Below are 26,256 nucleotides of genomic sequence, written 5' to 3'. Positions count from 1 at the left end.
TTTTTTTAATTTTTTTTTTTAAAAAAAAAAAACCACCTTTTTTTTTTTTTTTTTAAAAAAAAAAAAAAAAAAAAAAAAAAAAAAAGCTCCTTCACTGAGTTGGTTGTGCATGCTTGTGCGCCACCCCCTTTCTGGACCCACAATGCACTCCGGGCTGACGCTGCGCACCCCTCTCGTTCGAGACACGCGCGGCGAAGGGTGACTGTGCACTGCGCACTGTGGCTGCATGCGATTCTCACTCGAGCCGGTTGCCGTGGTGAAGATGAACTGCGCTCTGAATCTCCATCTTGCTCCTCCCTTCTCACACCTTGAACTGCGATGCCGTGACCTTTTTGTTTCCTGCTGTTGACCCTGCAAAACACAAACGCATCCAGGCCAAAGGAGCCAGCTCTCGCTAAGGCACCAGAGACACAGCGTAGTTGGTGTGCTCACCATTCAGAGACCCCAGTCTGACTGGCTGCCTGCCCTTCCATCGACCCTGTCGGCCAAAGGGAGCAGAGCAGACGGCAGACTCCTGAGCCTCAGGAAAGCTGTGTCAGAGGAGAGGCCGCAGAGCATCGGAGGTGAGAGTTTTGCCCCCAAGAGTCTCCCCACCTCTGTCGTGTGACTGAAGCAATGACGGGAGCGAGGAGAGAAAGAGAGAGTGAAAGAAAGAGAGGATGCAGTACTACTAACGCACACCTGCAGAAAGAAAGAGGGGAGGGGGGGGAGTCTTACGAGGTAGAGCGAGACAGGAAAGGTGGAAAGAAAGTTGCACTCAGCCACATCACCAGATTCATGCAGCAAGACACGCTTCCATCTTGGTCACCCACAATTTTCACTCACTTAAGAAAAAAAAAAAAAGGTCTCAAATTGTGAAGCAACGTGGTGTTTATTGAAGCCTGCAATCAGTCAGTGATAATGCATCGAGTGGCTTGAAAGAAAGCAGCGCTGACACGGATCCGTTTTCTGCGCCACTTCCGCGTCGTTACCGATACCGCCTGTTTGAGAACAAGAGTCTAAGACGTAAAACCATAAAACAGTGAGCATGTAAACCGTATTAATCAAAAGGGTGCTTTTAAAAGCACTGTAAACCATGCCACGTCATGTCCAAAAGTAACAAAAGTATTCCCCCACCCCCATAGATTTTTTTTCACTTTTGGTTTTTCGCACAGATATTTTAAGTAAACGCAAAAAAACAAAAAACTGTTTTGAAACGATCATTTCACTTCTTGAGAAGGAAAAAGAAAGGAAACATCTAATGTAAGCTGACCGTATGTGAAAAGTATCTGCACCTTAATCTAATAACTGGCTGTACTAAGTACAAACTGATGGCTCGATATTCTCCATCAGGATTTTTTTTTTTTTTTTTTTTTTCATGGTTCCGTCATTTACAGCAAGCCGTATGGTTCCTAAAACAGCAAAGCAGCCCCAGGCCACAAAACTACCACCACCTCTGGGTCATTGTAGTACTCAGATCTGGTTGTGTCTAATTAAATCAAACCAAAAAAAAACGTAAACTTGTGCCTTAACAGGCCTGGTATTACTTTTATACATGCAGCTAGGTTGAATTGGACAGCTTTTTAACTCTTAATAAGTTAAATCATAATTGCTTCTTGTGTTTACTCTGGATATCTTTGTTTTATGTTTGAGTTTGTTTGATAATCTGGATTCATTTTGAGACAGAAAATGAAGAACAGAAAAATCTATAAAGGGGGAGAAGGAATTGTTTCCCACTGCGCTGTACGCCAGTAATATCTCCCATGGTCAGGTTCTGCACACATTCAGGATTTCATACAGACGATTAACAATGAAAGTAGTACCTTTGTGCCTCTTGTGTGGTCTGCATTATCTTATATGTGGTGTGTTGTTGTTGTTTTTTCTTCTGTTTAAGCTATCGCTGTTTTGTGTTTTTTGCTGAGAGAGACTTTAAATAAATGTGTGTCCACATGCTTCCTGCTCCTCCTGAACGTTTGCGTGCAGTTCCCTACCGTCTGCTCTCGTATTCCTTAAACGCACTTCCTTTTTGTCCGCAGCGTAACAGATTGTTGTTCATTTTGACAGATTTTGCAGTGCCGCAGACGTCAATCGATGCTTCTTGGCTCTGACATCTTGGACAGAGCCAAGATGCGGTGTTTGTCTTTCTTTCTTTCTGTGGTGACGGCTGTGCTTGTGTCTATGCGCAGCTCGGTCGAGCTACAGATCAAGCGACGCTCCAGTTACTGCGGCCTCGTTGGACAGTGGCCTGAGCGGTAGTGCTTATAGCCTTTTGGATGAAGAAGGAGAGACGAATGAAGTGGACAGTGCAATCTTCCAGGTCCCTCGATTGTAAGTAGGCTCAGTCTCTTTATACATTTCAACTAAAATGGGCTCCTACTGGGCATCAAACGATTAGTGGTATCAAAGTACGCCAAGATGTTAACTAACTAAGTTGACCTCTTCACTATTGAACCAACTAATTTTACTTTCTCAGACTCAATCAAAATAAGTAACTAATGGTAGAGATTTATGATTATAACTGTGCATATATTCAATTATTTGAGCTTGACTTTTAGTAACTCTTCTGTTTTAAATGTAAATGCATGTCACAAAAATGTCAATATCAACAAACTAAAACACTACTAGACAAACTAATACCGACATCTGGAGTTTTAAAAAGCAACACGAACCATTTTAAATCCAGTTTGTTCTAAAGGTGAAGTTTCTGTCGCCACAGTTTTGGCCTCGTTTAAAATTGCCTGGGAAATGATGGCTTTGCGACATGTAGTCAATGAATTCAGAAAGACGCACGTCAAATGTCGGGACCTTTGTCATTAATCTTGATCTCTACTGAAAGTAGGTCACAAATCAAGAGGCAACAATAAACACACATTCATTTCTACACGAGAATGCCTAGGGTGGAAAGAAAAGGCCAAGTCGAAACCTTGACCTTTGTCTGATTGAAATGCGCAACTGTCTTGTTTGAGGTTTTGATTATAGCAGGCTGCTTTTCAAACCATTAATAAACATAAATGCACAAATGAATCATTTGCTTTTCTTTTCTTCTTTTCTGGTTTTCAGTGGGAAGATCCCGAATGGCACAGATGTGACGAAATCTTCAATGGGACACGGTGATGGTGAAGGTTGTACAAGGCTATGTGTTGCTTTATTAGCAGCAAATGTACTAAATACAACGCACTGCATCTCGCAGTTTCTACAATAGCAGTTAACTGAAATCTTCTTTTCGTTGACCTTTTTAAAGAAAGCGATGGCAAATTTGCGATCCTTCTTAACCGTCTACGTTTTGTTTTTCACAGAGGACACATGCTCATTTACATAACATCTCATTAGCAAATATGGGCTCTTTGGTCACACTTACCTGCTGCTTAGAGGCTAATCTAGTTTATTACACTAAAACTTGCATTGCTGTCAAAAAGTGTTTTCCTTATAAATGTATTTTTAGTTTTGCTTTTAGGCGCACACAAATGTTTCAGATCAAAAAAAAAAATGTTTGTACTGGATAAAGATAACCTGAGTAAAATACAAAAGACAGTTTTCAAATGATAATTTCATTTATTAAAGTAAAAAAACAAGTGTTGTTTTTTAAAAAAAAAATCATATTCCATGTAAATTAGTTCAGTTATTAAGGAGACAAAGTAGGCAGACAACATTTGCTATTTGCCTGTGTGACACAAAGATGTTTTTTTTTCTGTACACACTTACCGCTATTAATATTTAATTCCACAAGAGGGCGGCAGAGGAACGCAGAGAAAACATCAGGCTGCGTCGTGTGTCAGCCAAGAACCCCCACTTTGTGCACCATCACTTTTTTTGTATGTTTTCAGGAAAGACTCAGGTGATGGGGGAGATCAAGATCGCTCTGAAGAGAGAGATGAGGACAGAGGGGGAGCATCTGGTCCTGGAGATTCTTCAGTGTCGCAACATCACCTACAAGTTTAAGACTCCGGACCACTTGCCTGGTAATCGAAACCGTCTGAGCAGCGTCTCGCGGCCGTGTAGGTCTTCAAGCGTACCTGACAGTCAGAAAACCCACGCAAACATCTGCTTGGCCTCTTAAATCCTTTTCCTATTTTACTGAGGCACAGCAGCTGTTGTTGCGATATTCCTGTCAGCCTACAGTCATGTTTAGTGTGCCTTTACTTTAGATAATTGCTCGCATAAAACCAACCACGAAACAAATTGGCTCCCCTACAGGCTTCACACATCATCCTCTTATAAGAAAAGCACATATTAGATGTGGAATGTGTATTTCTGCCTCATTATCACCTCTGACATCACTCAAAATTCATCTAAATACGTTAAAATTATATATTAAAGAGACTTGGAACACACTGAAAGCAATACAGTAAAAATTTTTAAAAAGATGTTTTATATGTTTTAAACACAATACAGTTTATTTTTATTATTACGCATAGTAAATGTTACATGCGACGCTATAGTGACAGTCTGACATTTACAAACAGAGGACAAAACGCTTCTAGATGGCACGTTTTGATTTTTCTCGGCTTCTTTGCACAGATTGTCGCTCGCAGTGGCTTAATTTTGCCATATTGGCCGTGGGTTCTGACGCTCAAGCTGGTTGTCGTTTCTTCAATTTGCATTTGCTTCCAGATGGGATCTGCAGATTGGCAGCCCTCCTTCCTTTAAGAGCATAGGTGAACTGGTACAAGCAGTCGCTTGGTGACTCACACCATCACCTCCTTATTGCGGCGACAGCTAAGCGTAGAGATATCTGTTGCCAATTAAGTTAGTCCTTTGAGCCTTTTGAGGAGAGCGAGACCGTTGGAGTTGTGGTTTTCACGACGATGTCTGTCTTGTCGGTCTCTGCAGACCTTTATGTGAAGCTCTACGTGGTGAACATCGCCACCCAGAAAAGGATAATCAAGAAGAAGACCAGGGTGTGTCGTCATGACCGCGAGCCGTCCTTCAACGAAACTTTCCGCTTCTGCATGAACCCGACGGGACACTCGCTGCAGGTAGCTCACTTGGATGCTTACATGAACCAACACCAATCGAGTCTCTGATTTAAGAATATTGACAATCTGCTGATAAATGTTCAGATTTTTTGTGAGTAATATGCCTTGCAAGAGTATCCAGGACTTTGTTTGTTCTGAATACTGAATAGTTAATCATTGTGAAAGCAAACTGCATGTGAAGTTGTGTCCGTTTCGCAGCTTTTTACAAACCGCAGCCTGGACTTCTTGTCCTTTCTCCTCCAATTCACAGAAATTTGCTACTTCTTTGATGGTCTGTCACACACACACACACACACAAAAAAGAATCAAATACACTGAAGTTCCAGGTTTTTATGTGGAAAAATGGGGAAATGGAGAAAGGACATTACAAGAGTCTAAAAATAAACTCTTGCAGAGCTAGTGAAGCACATGTGTTTCTTCAAAAAAGTGAGACGTATTAATGTCCTTCTTCTTTCACAAGCTCTTCCTTGTGTCCAATGGAGGCAAGTTCATAAAGAAGACGCTCATCGGAGAGGCTTACGTGTGGCTGGACAAAATGGACTTGCGCAAACGAGTTGTGGGCTGGCACAAGCTTCTCGCTAGCACGGCCCAGATCCACTCGTAGGGAGCCACCGAAGACTTTAAAGCAAAAAAAAAAAAAAAAGAAAAAATGATGGGTTTGTTGTGAAATCAAAGGGAACTTAGCTGAGCATCTACGAGACTGGTCCCGTTTGGATGAATGGAACAAAAGGAGACCAAATCACTCCACCTCGGTTTGGGGCTTGTTTCGGATGACGCTCTCGGCACAGGGACCTTGGATTCACGTTTACATGAAAACGAACACGTTTACAGGGGGCGCGGGACACACCGTCGTTTTTCCAAAGGGAAGAGACGAGAAACGGCAGGTGATGTGGCTCAGCAGAGGTCGAGATCAACCAGGTATTACACATACTAATCCACAAACACACACACGCACACACACAATTGCTTTGCACAAAGTCATTTCCACCCAGCAGAGGACCATTAGCTCTAAAGATACAGGGGGAAACCAGGGAATCGACACACTTATAGATTTGAATTTATTCAGATGCTTTATTCAGTGATGAGTCTTTTCATCAGCACTTATTTGTTTTTTTGTTTTTTTTCCAGAATTGTATTGAATTTCAAAGCCTTTTAGAAATGAGACATAGAAGGTTCTGCCACAGAAAAATGCTATTTATTTTTTTATTATATTAGCGTAAAATTCTATTCTTTCTCTCAGTTATTTATCAGATGTTTTAAAAAAAAATTCCATGCTTGGACGGAGGCATATTTTCCAAAACACACTACCTACCTAGCATTCCAGATCAAGGAAGAAGAAAACCAAGCATGTCTTAGATTTTTTTTTTTTTTAGGTTTAATGAACAACTGTACTTTTTCTCCTTTGTTGTCTAGCTGAATTTGTTTGGTAAAGAATTAATATAAATATATACCAGATTGGATACTATACAGTATATTGTGCGCATGAGTCTATTTGGCATGCAGCACCACATGCTTTGCCACTAAAAAAAGAAGAAGAAAACAAAAGCAACACCTTTAAGACTCACTCTGTAAATAGTGAAGTGTCATAGTTGGAGATGAAAATATTTCAATAAATAGATATCTTTATCACAGACAATCATGTCTTGACGATTGTGACATAGAGGTTTTATTTATCCGCGATGCCCCCGTAGAACGTCAGACGTCGACCGTAGACTTCCTGTTTTGCTTTGTGAGATCCAAGTGGCTGCGAAAGAGGATTTGTTGTTCACACCATTCTTCTGTTTTTGTCAGACTTGAACGTTCCGAGACTTCGAGCTGTTTTGAAATCAGACAAATATAACGTCATGAAATAAAAATTATTATTATTATTTTTTTTAAATTCACAAATGATGATTTCATTTTTTTGAGGGAAAAATGGTTTCATAACCAACCTGCCGCTGCATGAAAATGAAACTGTTAAGACAAGTTCTATCAAGGTTTTTTAGTACGGAGCAGAATTATAGGTTAAACCAAAAACAAGTCAAACAAAGCAGCCCCAGACATTGACCCTACCATCAGTATATATGAAAAGCAGTATGACACTCTCTTTCTTAAATGCTGTCATTTTACACCCAGTTTCAGTTTAGTCTTGTCACTTTACAGAATAATTTTTCTAACAGTCTTGGAGACCATTAAGAATGTTTTGGGGGGTTTTTTGGAAAATGTTAGCAGGGCCTCCATAGTATTGTTGGTCACCAGTGGGTTTTTGGTCTCTGAATTCTTCCATGAATACCATTTTTGCCATTTTATTATTGTTGGATCATGAACACACGAGGCCTGCAGTGCTGTAAGATGCTGTCTTGGATAAGTCATTGGAATAAATTTAGAATGGCCATTAGAAAAGTTCACCCCTGTTTTCCTCCAGTTGTGGATAATGGCTCTCACTGGGGTGCAATTGGGGTTACAAATGGCTTTGTAACCCTTTCCAAATAAATAAACGCAAGTGATTTTTTTTTTCATCTGTTATTGAATTTCATTACATTGTGACTTAAGTTTGTGCCCCCCCCCATTATGATCTTTTGGCCTGTTTCATGTTGCTGGACCGGTTCGGCTTAAAGCACTTTGCGAATCTACAAGTATGACAGTAATCAGTAAATGAAATCAGCATTTGAAAATTGCAATTTGTATATAATCATTTTACCTTCATGCAATATTTAAACATGTTTCATCATCCGAAACATCCAAGAGTAACAAAGAAACAAGAACAGGAGAATTCTGTGGAGCAGCAGACGCTGTTTCTGCGTCACTGTCATCAGTCTTGCTTCAGTTTGTATGGGCGGCACTCTTAACAACACACGCTTACTGTGGTATTTTGCACTTTTTTCCCCCTGCTTAGAATGTAAAAAAAAAAAAAAAAAAAGGCATCCTGCTAAATTTTCTTTACTGTGACAAAATCAAAGAAGTGGTAAGATGAGACGACAACAACAGATGTGGGATACAATAATACATATAAATGCACTACTGCCATCTTCACTGCTATAACGCTGTGCTGTTTGTCTATCTTTCTTTCTTTCTTTCTTTCTTTCTTTCTTTCTGTTTTTTTAGTTAAAAGCAAAAATATTATTTATAATGTCCTCTATGTTTGAGAAGTGGAGGTTAAGAGGTAGAGCTACTGGTTCATCCAATATCATAAGCTAAAACAAGTAGTAAAACTAACACCTGAGTGATTTCTATGCAACATCCACTGTAAAAAACAAAAAAACAACAAAAACAAAAAAAAAAACAAGGGAAGGAACTGCATCTTAACTCGCCAGAAGTAAGTCACTGATTTCCTAATTTGCACTGCTGCATCCTCCACAACTGGTTACTCGCTTTAATTTGGTTCCATTTTCTTTTGAACTTGTGATTTTTGTAATGCTGTACAGATGTTTACCTATTTATTGCCTGCAAGACGGTGTGTCATGTTGAGTTGCGTTGCGTTTGCTTACGGTACATATCAAGTGTACAGAAAACAATTTTTTTACACAATGTAGAGCTTGTTTACAACGTCAGGAGGACCTGAAACTCAGAGATATATTATGTTACATCAAGAAATTCCTCGAAGCTAAAGGAAAAAAAAAAAAAAAATTAAAATCGACATGTAAAAAAAAAAAGAACTTGCCTAAAGAACTTGCCTAATGTCTGTACCTACCTTTTAGTTAGTTTCATTTACAGTCAGCATATCAAAAATTAGCAAAAGAAAAGACTGTAAAAGATTGTAATTAATGGACATTATACATGAAATGATAGTTGTTTTAAGGTCTCTGTGTAAGTTTCTGTATTTTTTTTTTTTTTGTTGATATTTATGTGCCTGTGTGCAGCGAACCATGTGGTCTCATCCTCATCCATGTCTTTTCTTTTCTGCGTTTCCACTCAAACACACTGCTATAACTCACAACCGATTCCACATGTTCACACACAGAGTCAAACAAAGATGCCATCTCCCTGTTTTTAGCATTTGTAAATATATAGTTTAGTTTTTTTATACATACATATAAATATATCTATGACGGGGGATCGGGGAGTACAGGATGTCTTAGTGGGCATAATAAAGGGAAATGTATTTTCTCTTAAACAGCGTGCAGTGGATAGGCTGTAAAAGAAAAAAGAAAAAGAAAAAAAAAGATGTTTTGTCTGCATATAGGGACCCAGATTAACCAAACCCTTTACACAGAACACCACAAGGTTAACACAGTCTTAACACACAAGTCTTGTTGTGACAACTCGAGTTAGCCGCAGGAGAATTTAAATGTGCTCACTGGATGTTGCATGTTCTGTTGGTGGTTCATACTATTTTTGTGTCCAGATATTATTACAGAAAAACTTAAATGAGAAAGAAGGTATAGAAAGATATAAAGCAAAAATGTCATAGAGGGGTTTGGGGTGGGGTGGGGAGGGGGGAGAGAATAATGAAGAAAAGCTTGAATTAATGACGATGTATGCTGACTGTACAAAGATTTTGCTTGTAAAACCTCTGGTTTTTCACTTGTAAGTAAACAGACAAAAAAAAAAAAACTAAATAAATCTACTGTGATGGTTTTGTGATTGTATACAGGAGGTATTGATAAATTATGCAAAATGTGCTGTAAAAATGGCTATTGCCCCATGTCTAAATATTAAATATCAGTACAAAAATTATTTTCTATTGTGCATTCATTTATAACCCGATTTTTGTTTGTTGGTTTGTGTCTGTTCTTTTTTTTTTCTTTTTTTTTTTTGCCTCATAGTTGTCCAAAGTGCACTGATGCAATTTGTTCAAATAACATCAGTGAGGTGCTTTTTATTGCCATTTATTAATCTTGACCTGTTTGAGATAAGTTTCTCTAGCTCCCCACCTAAGATATTTTCAATTTCTCTGTATTTTTTTTTTTTTAATGTAAAAGGACTATTGTCCTTGAATTGGGACACATACGCTTTCACTTCTATGTGCACTGCGTAACAAGTGTATTGAAAATATCATCACATTACGGTACAGTTTTGATGTAGTAACAACATGCTTCCGGAAGGTGGCATCGTGCTGCTTTTTTATCGTTGAGAAGTTCCTCCCAGGCGCCCTGAAGAAGCGCAGGTGTTCGGCTGATTGCGGCTGATCAGTCTTCTGCTCAGGAACGCGTGGGCGTCAACAGATGGGGTTTGTTACCAGCTCCTGCTGTAGCATCACTTATTCAAGCTTCAGATGTTGTTTCAGCATCAGGTACGTGTATAGTTATGGGCTTATTGAAATATCATTGGGAAGTATGAATGGATCTTTTTTTTTTTTTTATATTTTAGTTGCCCACCCCCACCGCCCCTAGTTCTTTGAAATCTTTTGCAGGTTTTACAGCAAAATGTCTCAATATATTAATTGAGCACAAATGAAAAGCTTAAGCTGTTCATTTTTCTTTTGTGTAATTCATATAAATCACCGCAACTGATTAATTTGATTCAGTTGCGTTGGAACAGGGATATATTAAAAAAATATTCAGCATCATAAGCATAAGTATCCAAGCTCTCCTTGGATACCTCTCAACAATTTCTTTCCACACATTACTGTGGAAAGGATTTTTGTTATTGTATATGTATAAAAAATAAAAATAATCTGTGGTTGCAGTTTATTATAGAAATTGGTACTGGAATATAAACTTAATTCTAAAAATGTGAGATTAGAATTTTAAGTGTCAAAATTGGACATTTCCTTAACTTTTCCTTTCAAGAATATTAGAATTTCTGATGGTCTGTGCAGCTTCTGTTTGAAGCTAGCATCTCATTTTGGTTGTCTGATTCATTTTGTGCGCAACTTCGTATATTATTTGTGTGTCGTTATGACAAGAGCACCACCATTTCCATGGAGCAACACCCCAGTCACCATAGATTGAAAACCATAGGCTCTCTATACTCTCAAGGCTTTTCTATACTTTATGGAAGTAAGCATTTATGTGATCCTTAGAGAACGTAAGTCTTTATACCACCGATTAAGAAGAATGCATTTGAAACAAGATGGGGGAAATGGAGTAAGCTTGATCATATAAAAAAAAAAAAATCTACTTGGTTACAGTGACAGTCCATATCAAGACAGCAAGAGGAGTAACTTTTTCTTTTTCTAAGATTTTATAGCTGTTAGAATCTGTGCAAGTACATTTATGGTCAAATTATCCAGTCTGTAACTGCTTTCATGTGTTTTGGATTAACTTCTTGAATGTGTCTTTTTGTCACAGGTGAGGACTTTATCAAAGCCTGAGTGTCCCTCTCTGTTAGATTGATTCTCTTTTCTCCGCCCTCCCTGTTGTCCTTCATATTTGTCATCACAGTATCTTGCTCTCCGAAATTCCTCATCTGTGTCCTCCCTTTTTGTTTTGAAAGGTCTCTGAGATTCTTAAGTTGTAAAGATGTGTATGTGCTCTCCTTCTGCCTTCAAAGATGTAGTTTGCGTCAGGCAGAGGCATTAAAATGTCTGGCTGTCATTCTGCTTCAGCAACTCACTGAGAGACGAGGATGATCAAAACGACAGAAATCTGGAGGGGCCACATCAGACAATGTCGCCGGCTGCATCATCTCATCTGCGGTTGAACGGAGGTTAGATCTCTTTGCAGCGCCCAAAGAGAAGGTTTGTTTCGTCTTTTTTTTTTCTTTTTTTGAGAGAGCTTACTTTGACACATTTATTTCCTATGTGCCACAGTTTACAGGATAGATGTTAATTTGTACATTTGGTCCAGGCCAAATGAAAGATGCCAACACACTGGCCTTATTTTTTTAATTTTTTAAATTTTTTTGTAAAACATGGGAATAACTGAAGTTAAATGTTAATGCCAGGACAAAATTTCAAGTTTGTATTGATTTGTAACGATATCCAAATTGAAGATGACATAGTGTGCCTTAACTTTAGCTTAAAGTGACTCTCGTGAGATAGGCCAAATTGTTGTCATCATATATGCTCAAAATATTGAACTTTTATTTTACAATTTCAGAAAAATGTGGTATACTTAACTATAAATAAAATCCAGCACAACAAATTACTTTCAGAAATTAACTTATCTGGTTTACTTGTGTCTGATTTAATCCAGCTGATCTGTGGATGTTTCAAATGCTTTTATTTTATTTTTTTAAAGAAGCATTTAGTGATTAGGTGTTGTCATGATGTTCATCCTTCTGCAAAACAGCAGATCTACATAAACGAAGTTATAATCCCATGACGCCGATATGTTTAGCTTCCCAATCCACACTCCATTCCAGCAGATGGCGGTAATGCGCATCTGAGCGTTGCTTCCCAACCGCCATAAAAAAGAAGATATGTCGCCGGCTCTGCCATATGCGGAAGTGGAGCACCTCCGACAAATGAACTGTTACACTGTTACATAGTTCATTTCAGGTAGTGGACTCAATGCATTACTAAAGACATTTGTTTTTTTTTTGTTTGTTTGTTTTTTTTTAGCTATTTTTGCCTTAGTCAACACTAACGTAAAAACGACAGGGAAGAAAACTCTGTCATATCAGGCCTGTAAGGCTATTTGCGGGAAACAACTGAGAAAGCAGTGCTAAAGCCCAAGTCTTTCGCAACCAGAAGAAGAATGAAAGCAACAATTCTCATTGGAGGCGAGCGTGGAAGTTTGTGTCGGACACATTTTGCATACAAAACGGGTGAGTAAAAACTTGATACTTGCTTGTGAAAATTTGCTTCAGAAAAATGCTTAAAAATAAACATTACTTAAAAAGGTGCTTAAATGTAAATGTCACAGTTACTGCAACACATGGTTTCATGCTGATGTAGAGCTATGATTGGAATTTTCACACAAAATCATGCATTACTACCTTCACTTATTGATCTTTGATTTGAATATCGCTAAGTTTCATGACAAAAAAATGGGATGATTAGTATCAGTTACTTTGTGGAGACAAACGCATGATATTTTCTGCCCATCACGGTTGCATTTCACAGACATGAGGTCACCTGCAGGCCTTGACCCATTTTGTGCATTAGTAAAGACTCTTTTTGGATTTTAGAAATGCAATAAATTGTGTTCCGCTCTCTAAACACTCTGGGTAATGGCTGTTGGGATTGCATGTTCCCCACAGGCAACGTTTGACCATGATTTCCTATTATTTTCCTTGAAATCTCCATATGACCGAAGCGTGTTGGCGATGATGAATCCTGACAATGTTGATGGAGGTTCAGTTTCTCCAGTTAAGAGGTATGTACTACGACCGATTGGTCAGTTGCTGACAAACCCCAAAGAATGAGTTTTAAAAGTATTTATTCCAACCCCCCCAGAATCATTGACAGGTGGAGTCAAGGCAATTGAGTAATCTAGATCAAAACGTGCTAAAGGGCTAGCAAAATGACCAAATTAAGTCAAAAGTGTGCAAAGATGGTAGGAACATGCACCTGAAAGACTTGGAGCTGTAACTTCCTCAAAACACTGTCCTACAAAGTATTAGGTCTGAGTTCTGAATATACTTACATATTCACCTTTTATTGATTATTTGTATGAAAACAAGAGATATTTGAAGTAAAACATGCCAAAACATTTAATATGTTTACAGAGAATTAATACTAAATTGCATATTTTTAAAGTATTTAATTTTAATTCCTTTAAAGAGATAAGCAAAGTGACCATATTCTTATAATGGCGAGTGTCTAGTCTCCACTGGTCTTTGATGGACATCTTGATAATCAATTGGCATCATGACAGTCACTTCTACAACTTTTTACTGTGAATGGAACAAGTTCTCCTGTAGTTCAAGAGCGGACATTTTGAGTGGCAACCTCAATGAATATCCCAGGCAACAGAATCTTGAGGAAGAACCATAATGAAGGGATTACTTTCTGCACACTTGACACCAGTTGGCTGTGGTTATAAAACCATCAACTGAAATGGGCTGACCTGATTTAGTAACACCAGAACAGGTAATGAATGAGAAGTCAAATATTGGGGCTCTGGAGGTGTGGTTTTAAATGTGCCAATGTTGATGTCAAATAAATCGTGAAAGAAAAGCAAAATGAGCAGCTGGAATAGTTTACTGAACATTGTTATACCTACTGATAGGATCAGTCGCATAAGAAATAAAAAGTCCACTATTGTGGAAAGTTAAAATCACGTTCTCTACTTCAAAGTGTTTATAGTCTCCCTCTAGTTCAAGGGCCGTCACCCCCAAAATTGGAAGAGTAACAGGATTTTAAAGTCTGCAGTCTGCAACCCAAAGAACAGCTAAGGCTGCACAGAACCCTCAGCCTCGCAGACCAGAGCTTGAAAGGATGCAGTACAGCTACGGCCTATAACATCAAATCTCTTCAGATCCCCCCCCCCCTGAGGGCAGCTCCCATCACTTGGTGCCTGTTTCACCCCGTGCCGCTTCTTCTCTGGGCCTTAACCTATCCTCCTGACAGAAAGGCTTTCACTAATAGTAATGTGATCAGTCAGTGTACAGAGTGTACGTACAGAGACTGCCCTGTCCCAAGTGAGACATGTCATACATGCCCGCCATCATTTCAATTTGTTCTGAGGCAACAAGGTGTAACCGTCGCAACTATGGCCAAGAAGAAACTTGGAGCACATGCAGCGCATTTTAGATCTGTTCATAGCTTGTCATTTGAAGCAGACGCGATATTAATGAAGAAACAAATGTAAACAAATATATTTGCAGTCATTCTGGAGAAAAAGAAAAAAAAAAGTTTTGTCATTTAAATTAGCCTTTCATTTACTTTAAAGAAAGCTCTATATATCTAAAATGTCAATCTTTCTCATCTTTGAAGTACAGCCAACTTCCTGATGCCTTCCAACTGACCTCACCTAATGATACGACTTCATAAGGTTGACAGATGGTGCCTTCTGTTGAAGGCTTGGTTTAAAAAGAACTAAAGCATGGCCGTACAAATCGTTATGCTCTTCTTTCAGGTTCCAACTTTCCTCCTTCACTTTTAGAACATCTATTGAGGAAGATATCCATCCATGTCAACTCGCGTAGCGATGGAACACATGTCCTATCATCTTGCCAAGAAGACACTGTGCGGGGGTGATGGTGATTAAAGTTTAAACTTGGAAGTCATTTGTTGCCATGGTAACACGGTGGCCCAGTAGAATGTAATGAATCAATTAAGCTCAACAGCCTGTGGGGGAAGCCAAGGGTGGAGAAGATTGGTTGTGCAGTTAGTACATGTGATGTATTCGGTAAAATTGAATTCAAGATCCTGTAGAATGCCCCCTTTTTTTTTTTTTTTTTTTTTTTTTTTAGAAGGATCAGCAAGATGGAAATACCAATTTTCTGGTATTGCAGAGAATTCGATGGAATGAAATGGTAACATTTCAAGTTTCCCGAAAGGAGGATGGAGCTGACAGATCAGCTTAATCATGCTAAATCACGTCTTGCAGCTTGAACAGCTCTTTGTATTTCAACAACCGTTTTCAGAGTGTTATGGTTGTGACTAGAAGAGCAACAAAAAGTCAAAGGTCAAAAATGAAGCCATTGGACAAAAAAATATTCCTTGTATTGTACATTTTAGCTTGACTTCTTTTGCTAAAAAAAAAATCAACAATTAATCTAGTTACGGAATAAATTCTTTGTGTTTTGCATGGAGAATTTTATTGAAATTTGTACTTTCTTCCAAACTGGTTGATTTTTATCACCAACCAATGTTCCTTCTTGCACCAGCAAAACGACATGCATGTAATGTGTGCTTAGCCCCTGGAAAGAGTTTAGTGCAGAGACGATGGCGTTTCTGAACGGCCACAATTCCCTTCGCATGTGGACGCGATCAGTGGTTGAGGACAGAAGGCCACAACCTTTCCCTCTCCTCACCCCACACTTCACCGATGTTCCTAATGCTCCAAGAAAGCAGACAGCAGTGTCACATGTCATTGCACACAAACACACGTTGACTTTACTTCCTCTGCAGCTTCTTTATTCTGGGAACATAACCCGCGGCCAACTGGACTTTGCTGGTCAACAGGTTAAACTAAGAGTATAGTGGGCCATGCTGCTGACATTCACGAAACCTCTAGAAATGTCCACTGAATATTTTTCACTACTTGCTGTTGTCCAGTCATTATGAACCAAAATATGTTAAGGTTATGATTGGAAAATAAAATAAAAGGAAACTTTTTTTTAATTTTTTTAAGGAAAATGCAACAATTCCCAAAATCCAGTAGTTTGCAGATTCCGCTTCAGGATCAATTATCTGGAATAGTTTCTTATAAGACTTTTTTTTTGTCTCAAACATCATTAGGTACAATATTCAAGCTGGGTTTTTATCCTGATGGGGTGCGTCTGTTCAATAAAATCCTGGCAACATGTTGCATTTTTTTTTTCCATTTAATTTCTTCTGGAAAATGTAAACAATCATGACTTATTTATTGGTTAATGCTTGAATCAAAAGATTATTCTTTTGACAAATGTAAGTAATTTTTTATTTTTTGCACACTTAAGTATTTTTAACTTCCTTCCCCTCTGCTGTTGCTCTTTAAATGCTTTCCTCCTCCCTTAATCCCCTCCCCTTCCTGCCTAGCAAGAGATCCCAAAGGATCAGCTTTTGTCAGTTACAGTGAAACCTGAGAGGGGCAGCATGAGCTGCTATTTGCACAGTAAATCTATTTATGTGATTCAAATAACAGCGGGTGAGGAGCATTTTGCTCCATTTGCCTGTTGTGACTCTCATTAAAATGCACCGCCAACACATTTACTTGCATACACATGCAAGTATAGATAAACGAGAGATATTTACACAGAAAATAACTTTGCGGATCATGGAATAATAGAGGAAATTGGTTTATAACAAGTGTTTGTAGAGAGACAGCATTTTAGTATTCACCTCGGTGTATTTCCCAGGAAAGGGAAATGTCACTTCATATTAAGTTTGCCACAACCCTTGAAGCAAGTGGAATTTATCACATTTCAGCATAAACAAAGGCCCTGCACTCTGAAAAATTAAATGAAGGCTTGTAGTGACACACATAGCAAAACAGTGTGACAATTGTGAGACTTTCTTGAGACGCTCGACTGAATGACAAATGACTGCTTTATGGGTCGAGGCCAGAAAGTCATGTGACCAGCAAAGCTGCCCTCGCCTGCAATGCCCACCTTGCAATGTAGTCTTGCTATCAAGGATGCAAAGAAACGAGGGTCAAGTAAAACCTATACAAAGTTTGATCTAACATTTTAATATAAGGTAGACTCTATAGTGGACAGGGGTAACTAAATGTAACTACTTACATGAGGATTATAGTAATCTGTGTAAAGAATTTAAGATTATGGTGATGGCAAGGAGCCCTTCCAACATCAAAGGCTAAGAGCTCAGAAGATAAATTGTCAAAATGCCAGTGGAAACATGGAAAAAGTTGTTCCGCAATATTAAGAACTTGATCGAAACACTTTTTACCCCATTTATTTTTTTTTTAACATGCCTAGTGATACGAGTAATTTTGGACTTAGCTGAGATTTAGATTAGTTTAATTTTCCTTTCAGTGTTTACAAGTAGAAACAAAAATGATAAATTCGTTTTCACTTTGCCAAAACGCGCAGACACCAATCAATTCTGCCATGTGGTCCCCATCTGGCAACACTGAGACCCAGGAGTCCCGCATAGTTTTTTTTTTTTTTTTTGTTTTTTTTTTACGTTTGCTCCAAATTCATCTCACACACACGCACGCAAACTGTTACAATAAGCATATGCATGCATGTTAACTTCCCACTAAACTGGTGATAAACGGCACACATGCCCTTTCGCCGTGTCTGACATCCCAGACTGGGGTATTTTTTGCAGTGTGCGACTGGGCACCGATCTCTGTTGCGCCCTCCCCCTTTTTTTTTTTTTTTTCCCCCTCTCTCTCTTTTTATTCTTTGACACAAGCATGTTGAACCGCTCTCTAATACCCTTCCACAGCAAGTGTTAGACACTTAACAGTAGGCTATCTCACGTCTGAACCTAAAAAAGCAAATCCCTCAACTCCACCGGTGGGAGGAGAAAGAGGAGGAGGGGGAGTCAGATAGCGACCAGATTAGATTTGTTTCCAAACGCGCACCGATGGCGTTGTGAGGCGTTTGGATGAGGAGGACGCTGCTTTGGATTTGGTGATCAGCTCTTTTGCGCGTCTTTCCCTCTCATCTTGGGTTGAACAAAGACGCACACGCAAAAAAAAAAAAAAGCCATGGATTACTCTCTGTGCATGTTGGTTCTCCTGACGACTCTTTCGTCTGTTTCGCCCGGACAATTCCCAACATCCCAGATGTGAGTATCGCCTCAAAACAGCCTGTTGGCTTTCCAAACTCTCTGGTAGTAACTGTAAAGCGCGCCTGGGAAATGACGGCTTTTTTTTTTTTTTTTTTTGTCAGAGCGCTTGCTTGTGTGAAGCCTTAAGACTTTTTTTCCCCCCACTAGTCTGAGTTGAGGAAGTGAAAGTTGTTAAAAATGCATGTGTCCGATATAGGAAGCAAATTTGACGTCATGAAACATGTTTTAGTTGTCCTTGCTATAAGCTTGCAGCGGTGTGACATGTGTCATGCTGGCTGTCATACCCATCATCCTGGAAAGACAGTTCAGTGTCTAAAGTTTTCCAGTTGCACCTTTAAAGAGACTTTTGCTTTGAATTTAAGTTTCTATGAGTTTAACTACCTTTAGCATCATTTATTGGGAATATGTAGCTTTCTTGTGGTGTTGTTTCCTATTGTTATCTGGTGGTCTCAAATAAATAAATAAATGGGGGGGGGGGTTAGGGGGTCTTGAGGATGCTTAAAAAAGAATCAACCAAATGTTTTATAAGCAAATATAGTTTGAAAAAAAATTAAAACTATGCTTTTAATTGCAAATAAAATGCCAAATCATGCCATTTGTTAGTTGATGTCACAAGTTTAACTGTCATTGTGGTATCCAGAATATGAATAGCTTAGAAACTACAGCTGTGAAACGTGGGTTAAGAATAGAACGTGTTAAGCTTTTCAAGTCGGAGTAATCTGATAGAAAACTATTATAAAATCTGAATGTTTGCTTAAACAGCATGATTGTTTTGGGGGGGGATTAAGATTTTTAGTTTGCTTTGGTCCCTCCCCATGTCAGACTAGCTGCAACCTCTACAATCATCTGATCTGGTTTTATTCCAATTACAGGTACAAAGAGTTGTCTTCTGCAGGTGTGTGTATATATATATATATATATATATATATTAGAATAGCATCCTTTAGTATAAAACCAGATTAATTGATCCTATAGCTGCCTCTTCTTTTTTATTTATTTTTTAATACTGAAGACTAAATGACTAGTCTAGGCAGTACCAAACCCAAACAGGCTTAAGTGGTTCATGTTTTTCTTGGTTCTGTTTTTGAAGGATGTTATGAAACTTTTAAAAGTTAAGTTACATTGGGTTGTTAGAGAAGTCAATAATTATGTCCATGGTAAAAGAAGATAGGAATTGGTTCATCATTAATGTCCTTTTTATGTAAAAAGTAAAGAGAAAAGATAAAGTTAAGAGTTTTTGGGCATGGTAACTGCTAAGGTAAATAGAGTTGAAAACCAATATTATTGCTGGATACATGAAGTTTTTGAAAATTGCTATACTTGTTTTTTTTTTGTTTTTTTTTCTATTAACTTGAATTGCTTCACAAGTTCCTGACTGCATGTTTGATGGAAGAAGATTGGTGACACACAATCCTCCTGCTTTCATTTCCCATCTAAATAATTTTTGGCTGCTGCATATGTAACCCTTTAGTGCATAATATAACTTTAGACAAAAAGTTAATTCAGTATTATTCAAGTTAAGAGTGTAGAAATCTGCTTTGATCTTGACCCTAATATGACCAGCCATTAGCTTTAGTCACTTGGACCAATTCATCAAAATTTATTGTTAGAAATTTTGTCAAAAACATCAAATATTACTGTATGTGTGTATATGTGTATATATATATATATATATATATATATATATATATATACTACTCATAACCTTTTGATGGAATCTAATTTTAGAAATGTGCAGCTGTTACTTAAACTCTTTAAATTTTGACCTTGCTTTACGGTTTTATACCTCTTTCGGTGACGTAATCCTAACCAAATGTTTATAAGCAGATCCTTGTCGGGTTGCTGAGATGTGCAGTTTGTTTTATTCATTGCTTCAGATCGCACGGGTTCGCTCCCTGTCATGAGGTGAAATGATGTAATTTGCTCTGCAGGATGTAAATTTGTGTTATGAGCTCATAGCATGAGGCGGAGATATTACGGGAGGAGGCGAGGCGTCGCTTGCCCTTGTCTAAATTTGACTTCTGACCTGGATATCTCTGGTGCTAATTCAATATTTGCAGCGCATGGCAAGAGGAAAGTAGTTCCCGAGTGAAAGCTCTGTTAACTCTTCATGCTGCCCTTCACCGCTAGTCAACAGGTTGACAACAATCAAGGGAGCCTGGGCAAAACAGGATTGCTCTTGAATGCAGCCCAAGTCTGGTCTCAGAGAAGTGGTGAGCTATGAGCGATGATGGCACTTAGCCTAATGGCTGGGAGCGATGATGTCACACTTTGAGTCGCCTACCCACTCCCTATATTTTATGGGCACTAAGTGGATTGATCTGTGGGCTGTGTACATGATGTCCACACAGGGAGCTGCACAACCAGATGCAAGTGATTGCTTTAAACGGGGAAAGGTCAGCTCAGGAGACAGCATTCAGAGTATAAACAAAGGCATTGTTATACGAGACCAGATTTATAGTTTAGTTGTGCTGCAGTTTGCCTTTTTTCAGAGCAGGGGGATGAGTTGGGTTTGCCTTTGGATTATCGCGTTTAGATTCACAACCTTCATCCTGATTGCTCAAGGAAGAAATCACTAAGAACATAGAACGCTAAGGACAAAGATGGAGAGATTGGATTATGTCTGTCTTCCCTTTTTGACCTTTTCTTCTTACTATCTTTCTCATCGGTTAATGTTCCCTCTTTCTGCCCGGCTTATGTATGCGACATACATACATAAGTATGCATGTCACTTATGTTTGTATTAAACCTACTTTTGCCTGAGTGACACAAATGTTAACCTGCAGTAATTTCCTCTGGATCCCAGACACTTGATGTTAACACTGTTGTCAGTAGTCCCATCGTTAAATCCACTATAAAGTGACGCAACAAACGGAAACTCTCAATTATGCATATAATTGTGCCTTTAATCTGCCATGTAGCAACCACAGAGTGATTATGAGTCAACATTTTACAATTGGCTTGCAACAAAGAAAACTTATTAATACTTTGTATTTGCTTTATGTAACTGCTGTGCAAGAAGATTTGAACCAGAAAATGTGCCTGCGTCTCTGGAAAATCATGCTGGCTACAGTCACACGGTCCAACACATTGGTAGTTTTTTTTTTTTTTTTTGCTATTTATACATATTCGCTTTGATTCTAGTCAAAATGCCTCAGGCAGGTCGTCTTGATTAAATAACATCTTGGGCTGTTGAATATTTCTGCATCTTCCCAGAGACAATGTCTCATCTAATAAAATACCCGGGAACAGAAAGTTGTACGACATAATTTTCCTTCATTTTCCGGGTCATCTTTGAAAATGGCAGCGGTAGCAGAGTGAGGTTTGGGGCGGATTATTTTAACTGTAACAAGCAACAGATGAAAAGCTCTGGTCCTGGGTTCTTTTAGCTGTGATTTTCAAGCTTTTGTGTGTCAGCTCGTTTGCTTATGCAGTGTCTTTTAGACTTTGATTTTTGTTGTTCTGTCTTCCTTCACTTCCTTTTTGCCCCATTCTTTCTAAATTTAGAAAGGCCCCACTCTTATACGGGAAAAAAAGAAGCCGAAGGTCTTACTCAAATATTAGGGCAAAGCTAAAATGACCGTGGAGTGCAAAGCAGCAGAAAGCTTTGCAGAGATTTTGTAAATTTTGTAAACTCTGCCTATACATAGAATCCAGATTAAGTTTCCCGTCCCAAGTTTCTGAAGAGACTGGCATGTCTGTAAACAAGAAATCACGGGGAGCAACTCCAGTGCAGCTTTATTGCATTAACAATCTTTTGCCACATGGAAATTCCCAAGAATTTTCCATTACACTGTTGCCCAGGCAACCGTGGGAATAGCTAGCAGCTGTTTGTATGGAAGCAGATGCTTGCCGAGACTAGTAGAGTGAGGGTGTTGTAAGTTAACTTGTATGCTTTTTATCACAGTTACTTTACAGAGAAAGATGTCGGTATAATCGAGCGCTAAACCCATACAGCAGTTGACTCCGTTAGATGCAGCACAGAGTCAGTGGAGTGGGCTGCCTGTGTCTGGAAGTTGGATTGGAAAATATGACTGAAAATGTTCTGTATATTTTTAGACATTAACATGATATATGATCTGTAACTGACAAATGGCCTGTCGAGGCCCGTCACTCACGTCCTTCCAGTTGCTGAATTTACAAAAGCTAGATGTGATAAACTGGCTACATATTTTTACGGAAGCGTTTAACTACTAGAGCTTGACCCTGAGTCGTATTGCAGCAACATGATGTACTTAGCCATTTATGTACGGTGAAGATGATGCAAGGAAGTTCAAAATAAAAAGTTTAAAAAGTAGGTAATGTTGCAACAAATGGAGTATGTACGAGGCTGGAATAGAACCTGATAGACTTGCAGTATGGAAGTTTAAGAAAATAAATCAGTCTGTAAATAGTTAAGTAGTCATAGTATCAAATGACATTATTTCTAGATGCAGAAATCACCTCTGTTGAGAAACCACAGAACATCTGTTTCTTGAAGAAGCATAGAAAAGGTGGTTCTATGATAATGTTTGACTTGTTTTGAGCCGCTTAACGGAGTTGCGTTGAGATGCGAGAACTGTTATGGCCAGTGTTGTGACCTCACTGGACACTCTGTAGCTGGTCCTCAGTGCAACACTGACAGGAGTTCGCCTGGCTAGGCGAGTAGACTGATGCTAATTGGACATATTGGCCAGGGGGCTGCATGGGATGGGCCTGAACTGTCTATACTTACACATCCGTCAGAGATTGTCTGTCTGCTGTAAAGCTGAAGGGTGGTTTTGATGTATGGATGGATGAGTAGCGAGTTTGCTCAGGAAGTGTGAAGGTGACAGGGATGATGAGGTTTAGTCATCAGAGCAGAGGCCATGAAGAAGGGGCAAGAGACTGTGTGAGGGGTGGGCAATGGAAAATAAACTATTTGGATACAGTTAGCAGTTAATCGCTTCATAAAGGCCAGTTTCAATAAGCTTTTACCTGCGTAGTGTGACTAATAAACTGGTAAAAACATTTTCATTTTAGGCTTATTTAATGTATTTTAACATTGTTTTCTTTTTGCAAATCATTTAAACCTTTGGCTTCTCTACCACTCTCTGTGAACTCTGGTTTTAATTAACTACCATTTATTGCTGGTGATTTAGGCCAGTTAGTCTGTACAGCTGGCCAAATGTATAAGTAATATGTAGATCTTGAATATCTTACAGTTTGAAATAATTCCTCCCATGTACCACACCTAAGCAGTCTTTTGCAATTGTCATTTCACACACTGAGATTGCGGTGGAAATTTCGACTCAGTAAATTGCTGATCTCTGTCCTTATTTATGATTTGCGAGGGGTTGTTTCCTGCAACATGATTACATGATCGCGGTAATCATGACTCCAAGACATGGACAGATTCTCATTCCTCCTTCTTCTGGACACATTCTTCCCCATAAATCCCTCGCCTGAAAACAGGCCATCTTATTTAAAACATTTAAAATAACAGGCTGATGCATGTGTATGTCGGACAGGAGGTTTTTCTCATTATCTTCAGAAAATCTGGCCTTGCCTTCGAGTCACAAACCCATCCCACAAATGTATTGTTTTTGTCAAAGAATGTTTGCAAGCAAACAAGAATACAATTACATTTATTGAGAAACATATTGCCCTCATGATGTTTGGTATCCTTTGGGTACTCTGACTGTCACATATTAAAAAACAAACCCAGCCTGCTGCTGGGTTCACTTATGAAAGCGAAATATCGTGACTTCCAAAGGTGGATCAGCAAAGAGTTGAGCAACGGCCGTGAACACTTTCGTAAATGTGATCTCGTGGTTTTCAGCTTTTAATAAATCTGCGAAACACTAAAACAAATTTCCACATTGTCATAACGTAGTATTTGTGTGTAGAATTTTGAGGAAAGAAATTAATTTTAATACAATTTTTGGAATAAGGCTGCAATGTAAAGAAAAAAAAAAGTGGGAAAAGTGGAGCACTGAATAGTTTCCAGATGCACTATACACCTTTTCTGCTCCACTACAACGTCGTACGCTTCAAAGCGTACGACGTACGTACGTTTTTGTTTGTTTCAGTTTAGTATAAATGGTGATGAATTAGAACTTGAGTGTTTCATTTCATAATGAGCCTCGGACAAATAGGACAACTAACGGAACGCTGATATATATATAGTTGTACTTAAAAATTATATATCAACACAAGAAAATGGTAAAAAATAGATAAATATTGCCCCCCTTAAACAAACTGCTGTTGGTGTGCGGTTGCCCTTGCTGTGAACCACACATACAAACCGTCCTCATCGCTGTGCAGTGGTCTCATAACATTTCAACTCGGCTCATTTACAGCGGTTGTACGGCCGGTGTAAGTGCTTTATCAAGCTCTGTGATTACTGTTGTCAAGGCTTCACTTAAACACTGCTTTTCCGCTTAAGGATGGGGAGTTGCAATAAAACGTTCTGGCTGGTTTGCTAAGAGGAAAATGAACATTAGAGGCAGAGACATCAGTGTTTGCCATAGAAAATAATGGTGCAAGAAGACACTTACAAAGCCTGCAATCACGTCTTTATTGACCTCAGTAAATGGGGAAATATCAGTAGTGTTGTTTGAACCTTGTAGAGAACAGGTGACGTATGATGGATTGAACAAAAATAATCTGAATAAGGCATCAATTGTCAACACATTAAGGACCTATTAGTGTTGTAAAAAAAAAATGTGCACAGGTTTGATTGTAACGGGAAGCAAGGTGAGATTTTCTGAAGGAATCGAGGAAAACCTTCTGTCCAACATACACCAACATGTTTTTTTTTTTTTTTAACAAGAGGACCTGGTTTCAGGTTTGGGATCTGTGGTTGTAAATGTGCCCAGAAGGAGGAGGAACAAGAATGTGTCTCTGTCTTGGAGACACATTAATGCGGTCATATAATTACGTTGCAGAAATGGAACAAAGAAAACTTTCAAACCGATTTAAGGGCAGAAGGCAGGCGTTTCGTAACACAAACAGAATATTATATGAAATGAAAACAACCCCTCCAATATATCACAACTGCAAAAGAACCAGACCTCTACAGATGGATAGCGAAGCAACTATGGAAGAGTTGCTTCTTTTTATGCAGTAACTAAATCCAATGTTCGAAAAAATCTAGGAGTAGAATTCCTTACAAATATGAGGCATAATTAGAGAACTGGCATACTTTTTTTTTTTTTTTTTTTTTTTACCAGTCTGGACATATTACCAATTTCATTGTCTGTAAACTTTTAGTAAATACTCTTGTGTCACCCCGTGTTCTAGGCTCTACATCAGCTCTTGGGGGATTTTAGAATTTGTTTTGAAGATTCTGTTCTCACCCACAGGGCTCTAAAAGGCCAGGTTCCCGACTATTTGTGTCGACTTTTAACCAAACACTTCAATCTCAAGGTCGTTGTCCGTTCCTTGTACAAGGCCAAAGCCATGGGAGGATTTGCTGTTCCAGTTTGTTGCTCCCTAAACTGTATAAAAAAATAAAAAAAAAGTTCCCAGGCAACTTTGTGTTGCTGACTCTGTGGGCATTTTTAGTTGCTCCTCTAAATAATGCTGCTCGTTCCTGGCCTGTCAGGTTTAGGTGGAAACTCCTATAAAATACATATAACGTTCAGTCCTCTTTAGACTGCAGTCCCTTTTAGTCCATCTAAAAGGACTGAAATAAGGAAACAAAGCGGATGTTTGTCCTTTTCAGAACCCTGTCAAGCCCACAACTTATCTGCCGCATCACATCTCAGTCGGAGCTCTTACTTTCTATACCCTAGTGGTTCAATTACATTCCTGCCCACATCCTCAAACATTTCCTTCTCCGTGTGTGTCGCTGCTCGAGATCATTTCAGCCTTTTTCGACCCCAAATTACAACGATTATAATATTTCAAAGCCAGAGCTGTGAAGCATGCCTTAAGGCAGAGGTTCCCAAACTGTGGGGCGCGCCCCCTAGGGGGGGCTCCGTGTCATTGCAGGGGGGGCGGAAGCCGTCCGGATAAAAATAAAAATAAAAAACATGAACACTGTATGCGCTGGGTTTTTACCTTAGAATGGCCAACTCCCTGTTATTCCGATACAGTAGAGGCTTCCACACTTCCCATATT

The 26,256-nt window shown here is 38.9% G+C and overlaps 2 protein-coding genes and 1 long non-coding RNA gene across 15 annotated transcripts in view; 2 read left to right on the top strand and 1 right to left on the bottom strand.

Annotated features, from left to right (window-relative positions):
- Positions 1 to 6,814, top strand: part of pcloa (piccolo presynaptic cytomatrix protein a) — a 52,978-nt gene extending 46,164 nt beyond the window's left edge. For 7 of the 8 annotated variants that reach the window (XM_015028146.1, XM_015028151.1, XM_015028150.1 and 4 more), the window contains 6 exons: positions 375 to 563; positions 2,166 to 2,307; positions 3,040 to 3,101; positions 3,804 to 3,938; positions 4,810 to 4,955; positions 5,416 to 6,814. In XM_015028146.1, the coding sequence (XP_014883632.1) occupies positions 375 to 563; positions 2,166 to 2,307; positions 3,040 to 3,101; positions 3,804 to 3,938; positions 4,810 to 4,955; positions 5,416 to 5,559 (818 nt within the window). In that variant the 3' untranslated portion in view covers positions 5,560 to 6,814. The remainder of the gene's footprint in view (positions 1 to 374; positions 564 to 2,165; positions 2,308 to 3,039; positions 3,102 to 3,803; positions 3,939 to 4,809; positions 4,956 to 5,415) is intronic. The other variant, XM_015028152.1, reaches the window with a different exon arrangement.
- LOC106944869 (uncharacterized) lies at positions 1,303 to 7,911 on the bottom strand. The gene is made up of 3 exons (XR_001424431.1): positions 6,919 to 7,911; positions 1,453 to 1,458; positions 1,303 to 1,314 (listed from the first exon to the last, which is right to left on the bottom strand). It is a non-coding gene; the product is annotated as an uncharacterized LOC106944869 (long non-coding RNA).
- A 2,105-nt stretch (positions 7,912 to 10,016) lies between these two features.
- cacna2d1a (calcium channel, voltage-dependent, alpha 2/delta subunit 1a) overlaps positions 10,017 to 26,256 on the top strand; it is an 88,723-nt gene continuing 72,483 nt past the window's right edge. For 4 of the 6 annotated variants that reach the window (XM_015028161.1, XM_015028159.1, XM_015028158.1 and 1 more), the window contains exon 1: positions 17,763 to 18,168. In XM_015028161.1, coding sequence (XP_014883647.1) covers positions 18,089 to 18,168 — 80 coding nt within the window. In that variant the 5' untranslated portion in view covers positions 17,763 to 18,088. Of the gene's footprint in view, positions 10,168 to 11,369; positions 11,557 to 12,381; positions 12,588 to 13,022; positions 13,139 to 17,762; positions 18,169 to 26,256 lie in introns of those variants that run through there. The other 2 variants (XM_015028160.1, XM_015028157.1) reach the window with 2 other exon arrangements.

This window comes from Poecilia latipinna, unplaced genomic scaffold, assembly GCF_001443285.1.
Source record: "Poecilia latipinna isolate Pla-1442-1.1 unplaced genomic scaffold, P_latipinna-1.0 Scaffold115, whole genome shotgun sequence".
NCBI lineage: Eukaryota > Metazoa > Chordata > Actinopteri > Cyprinodontiformes > Poeciliidae > Poecilia > Poecilia latipinna.
Note: the sequence above shows the minus strand (reverse complement) of the source record. Positions and strands in the feature narration are given on the sequence as shown.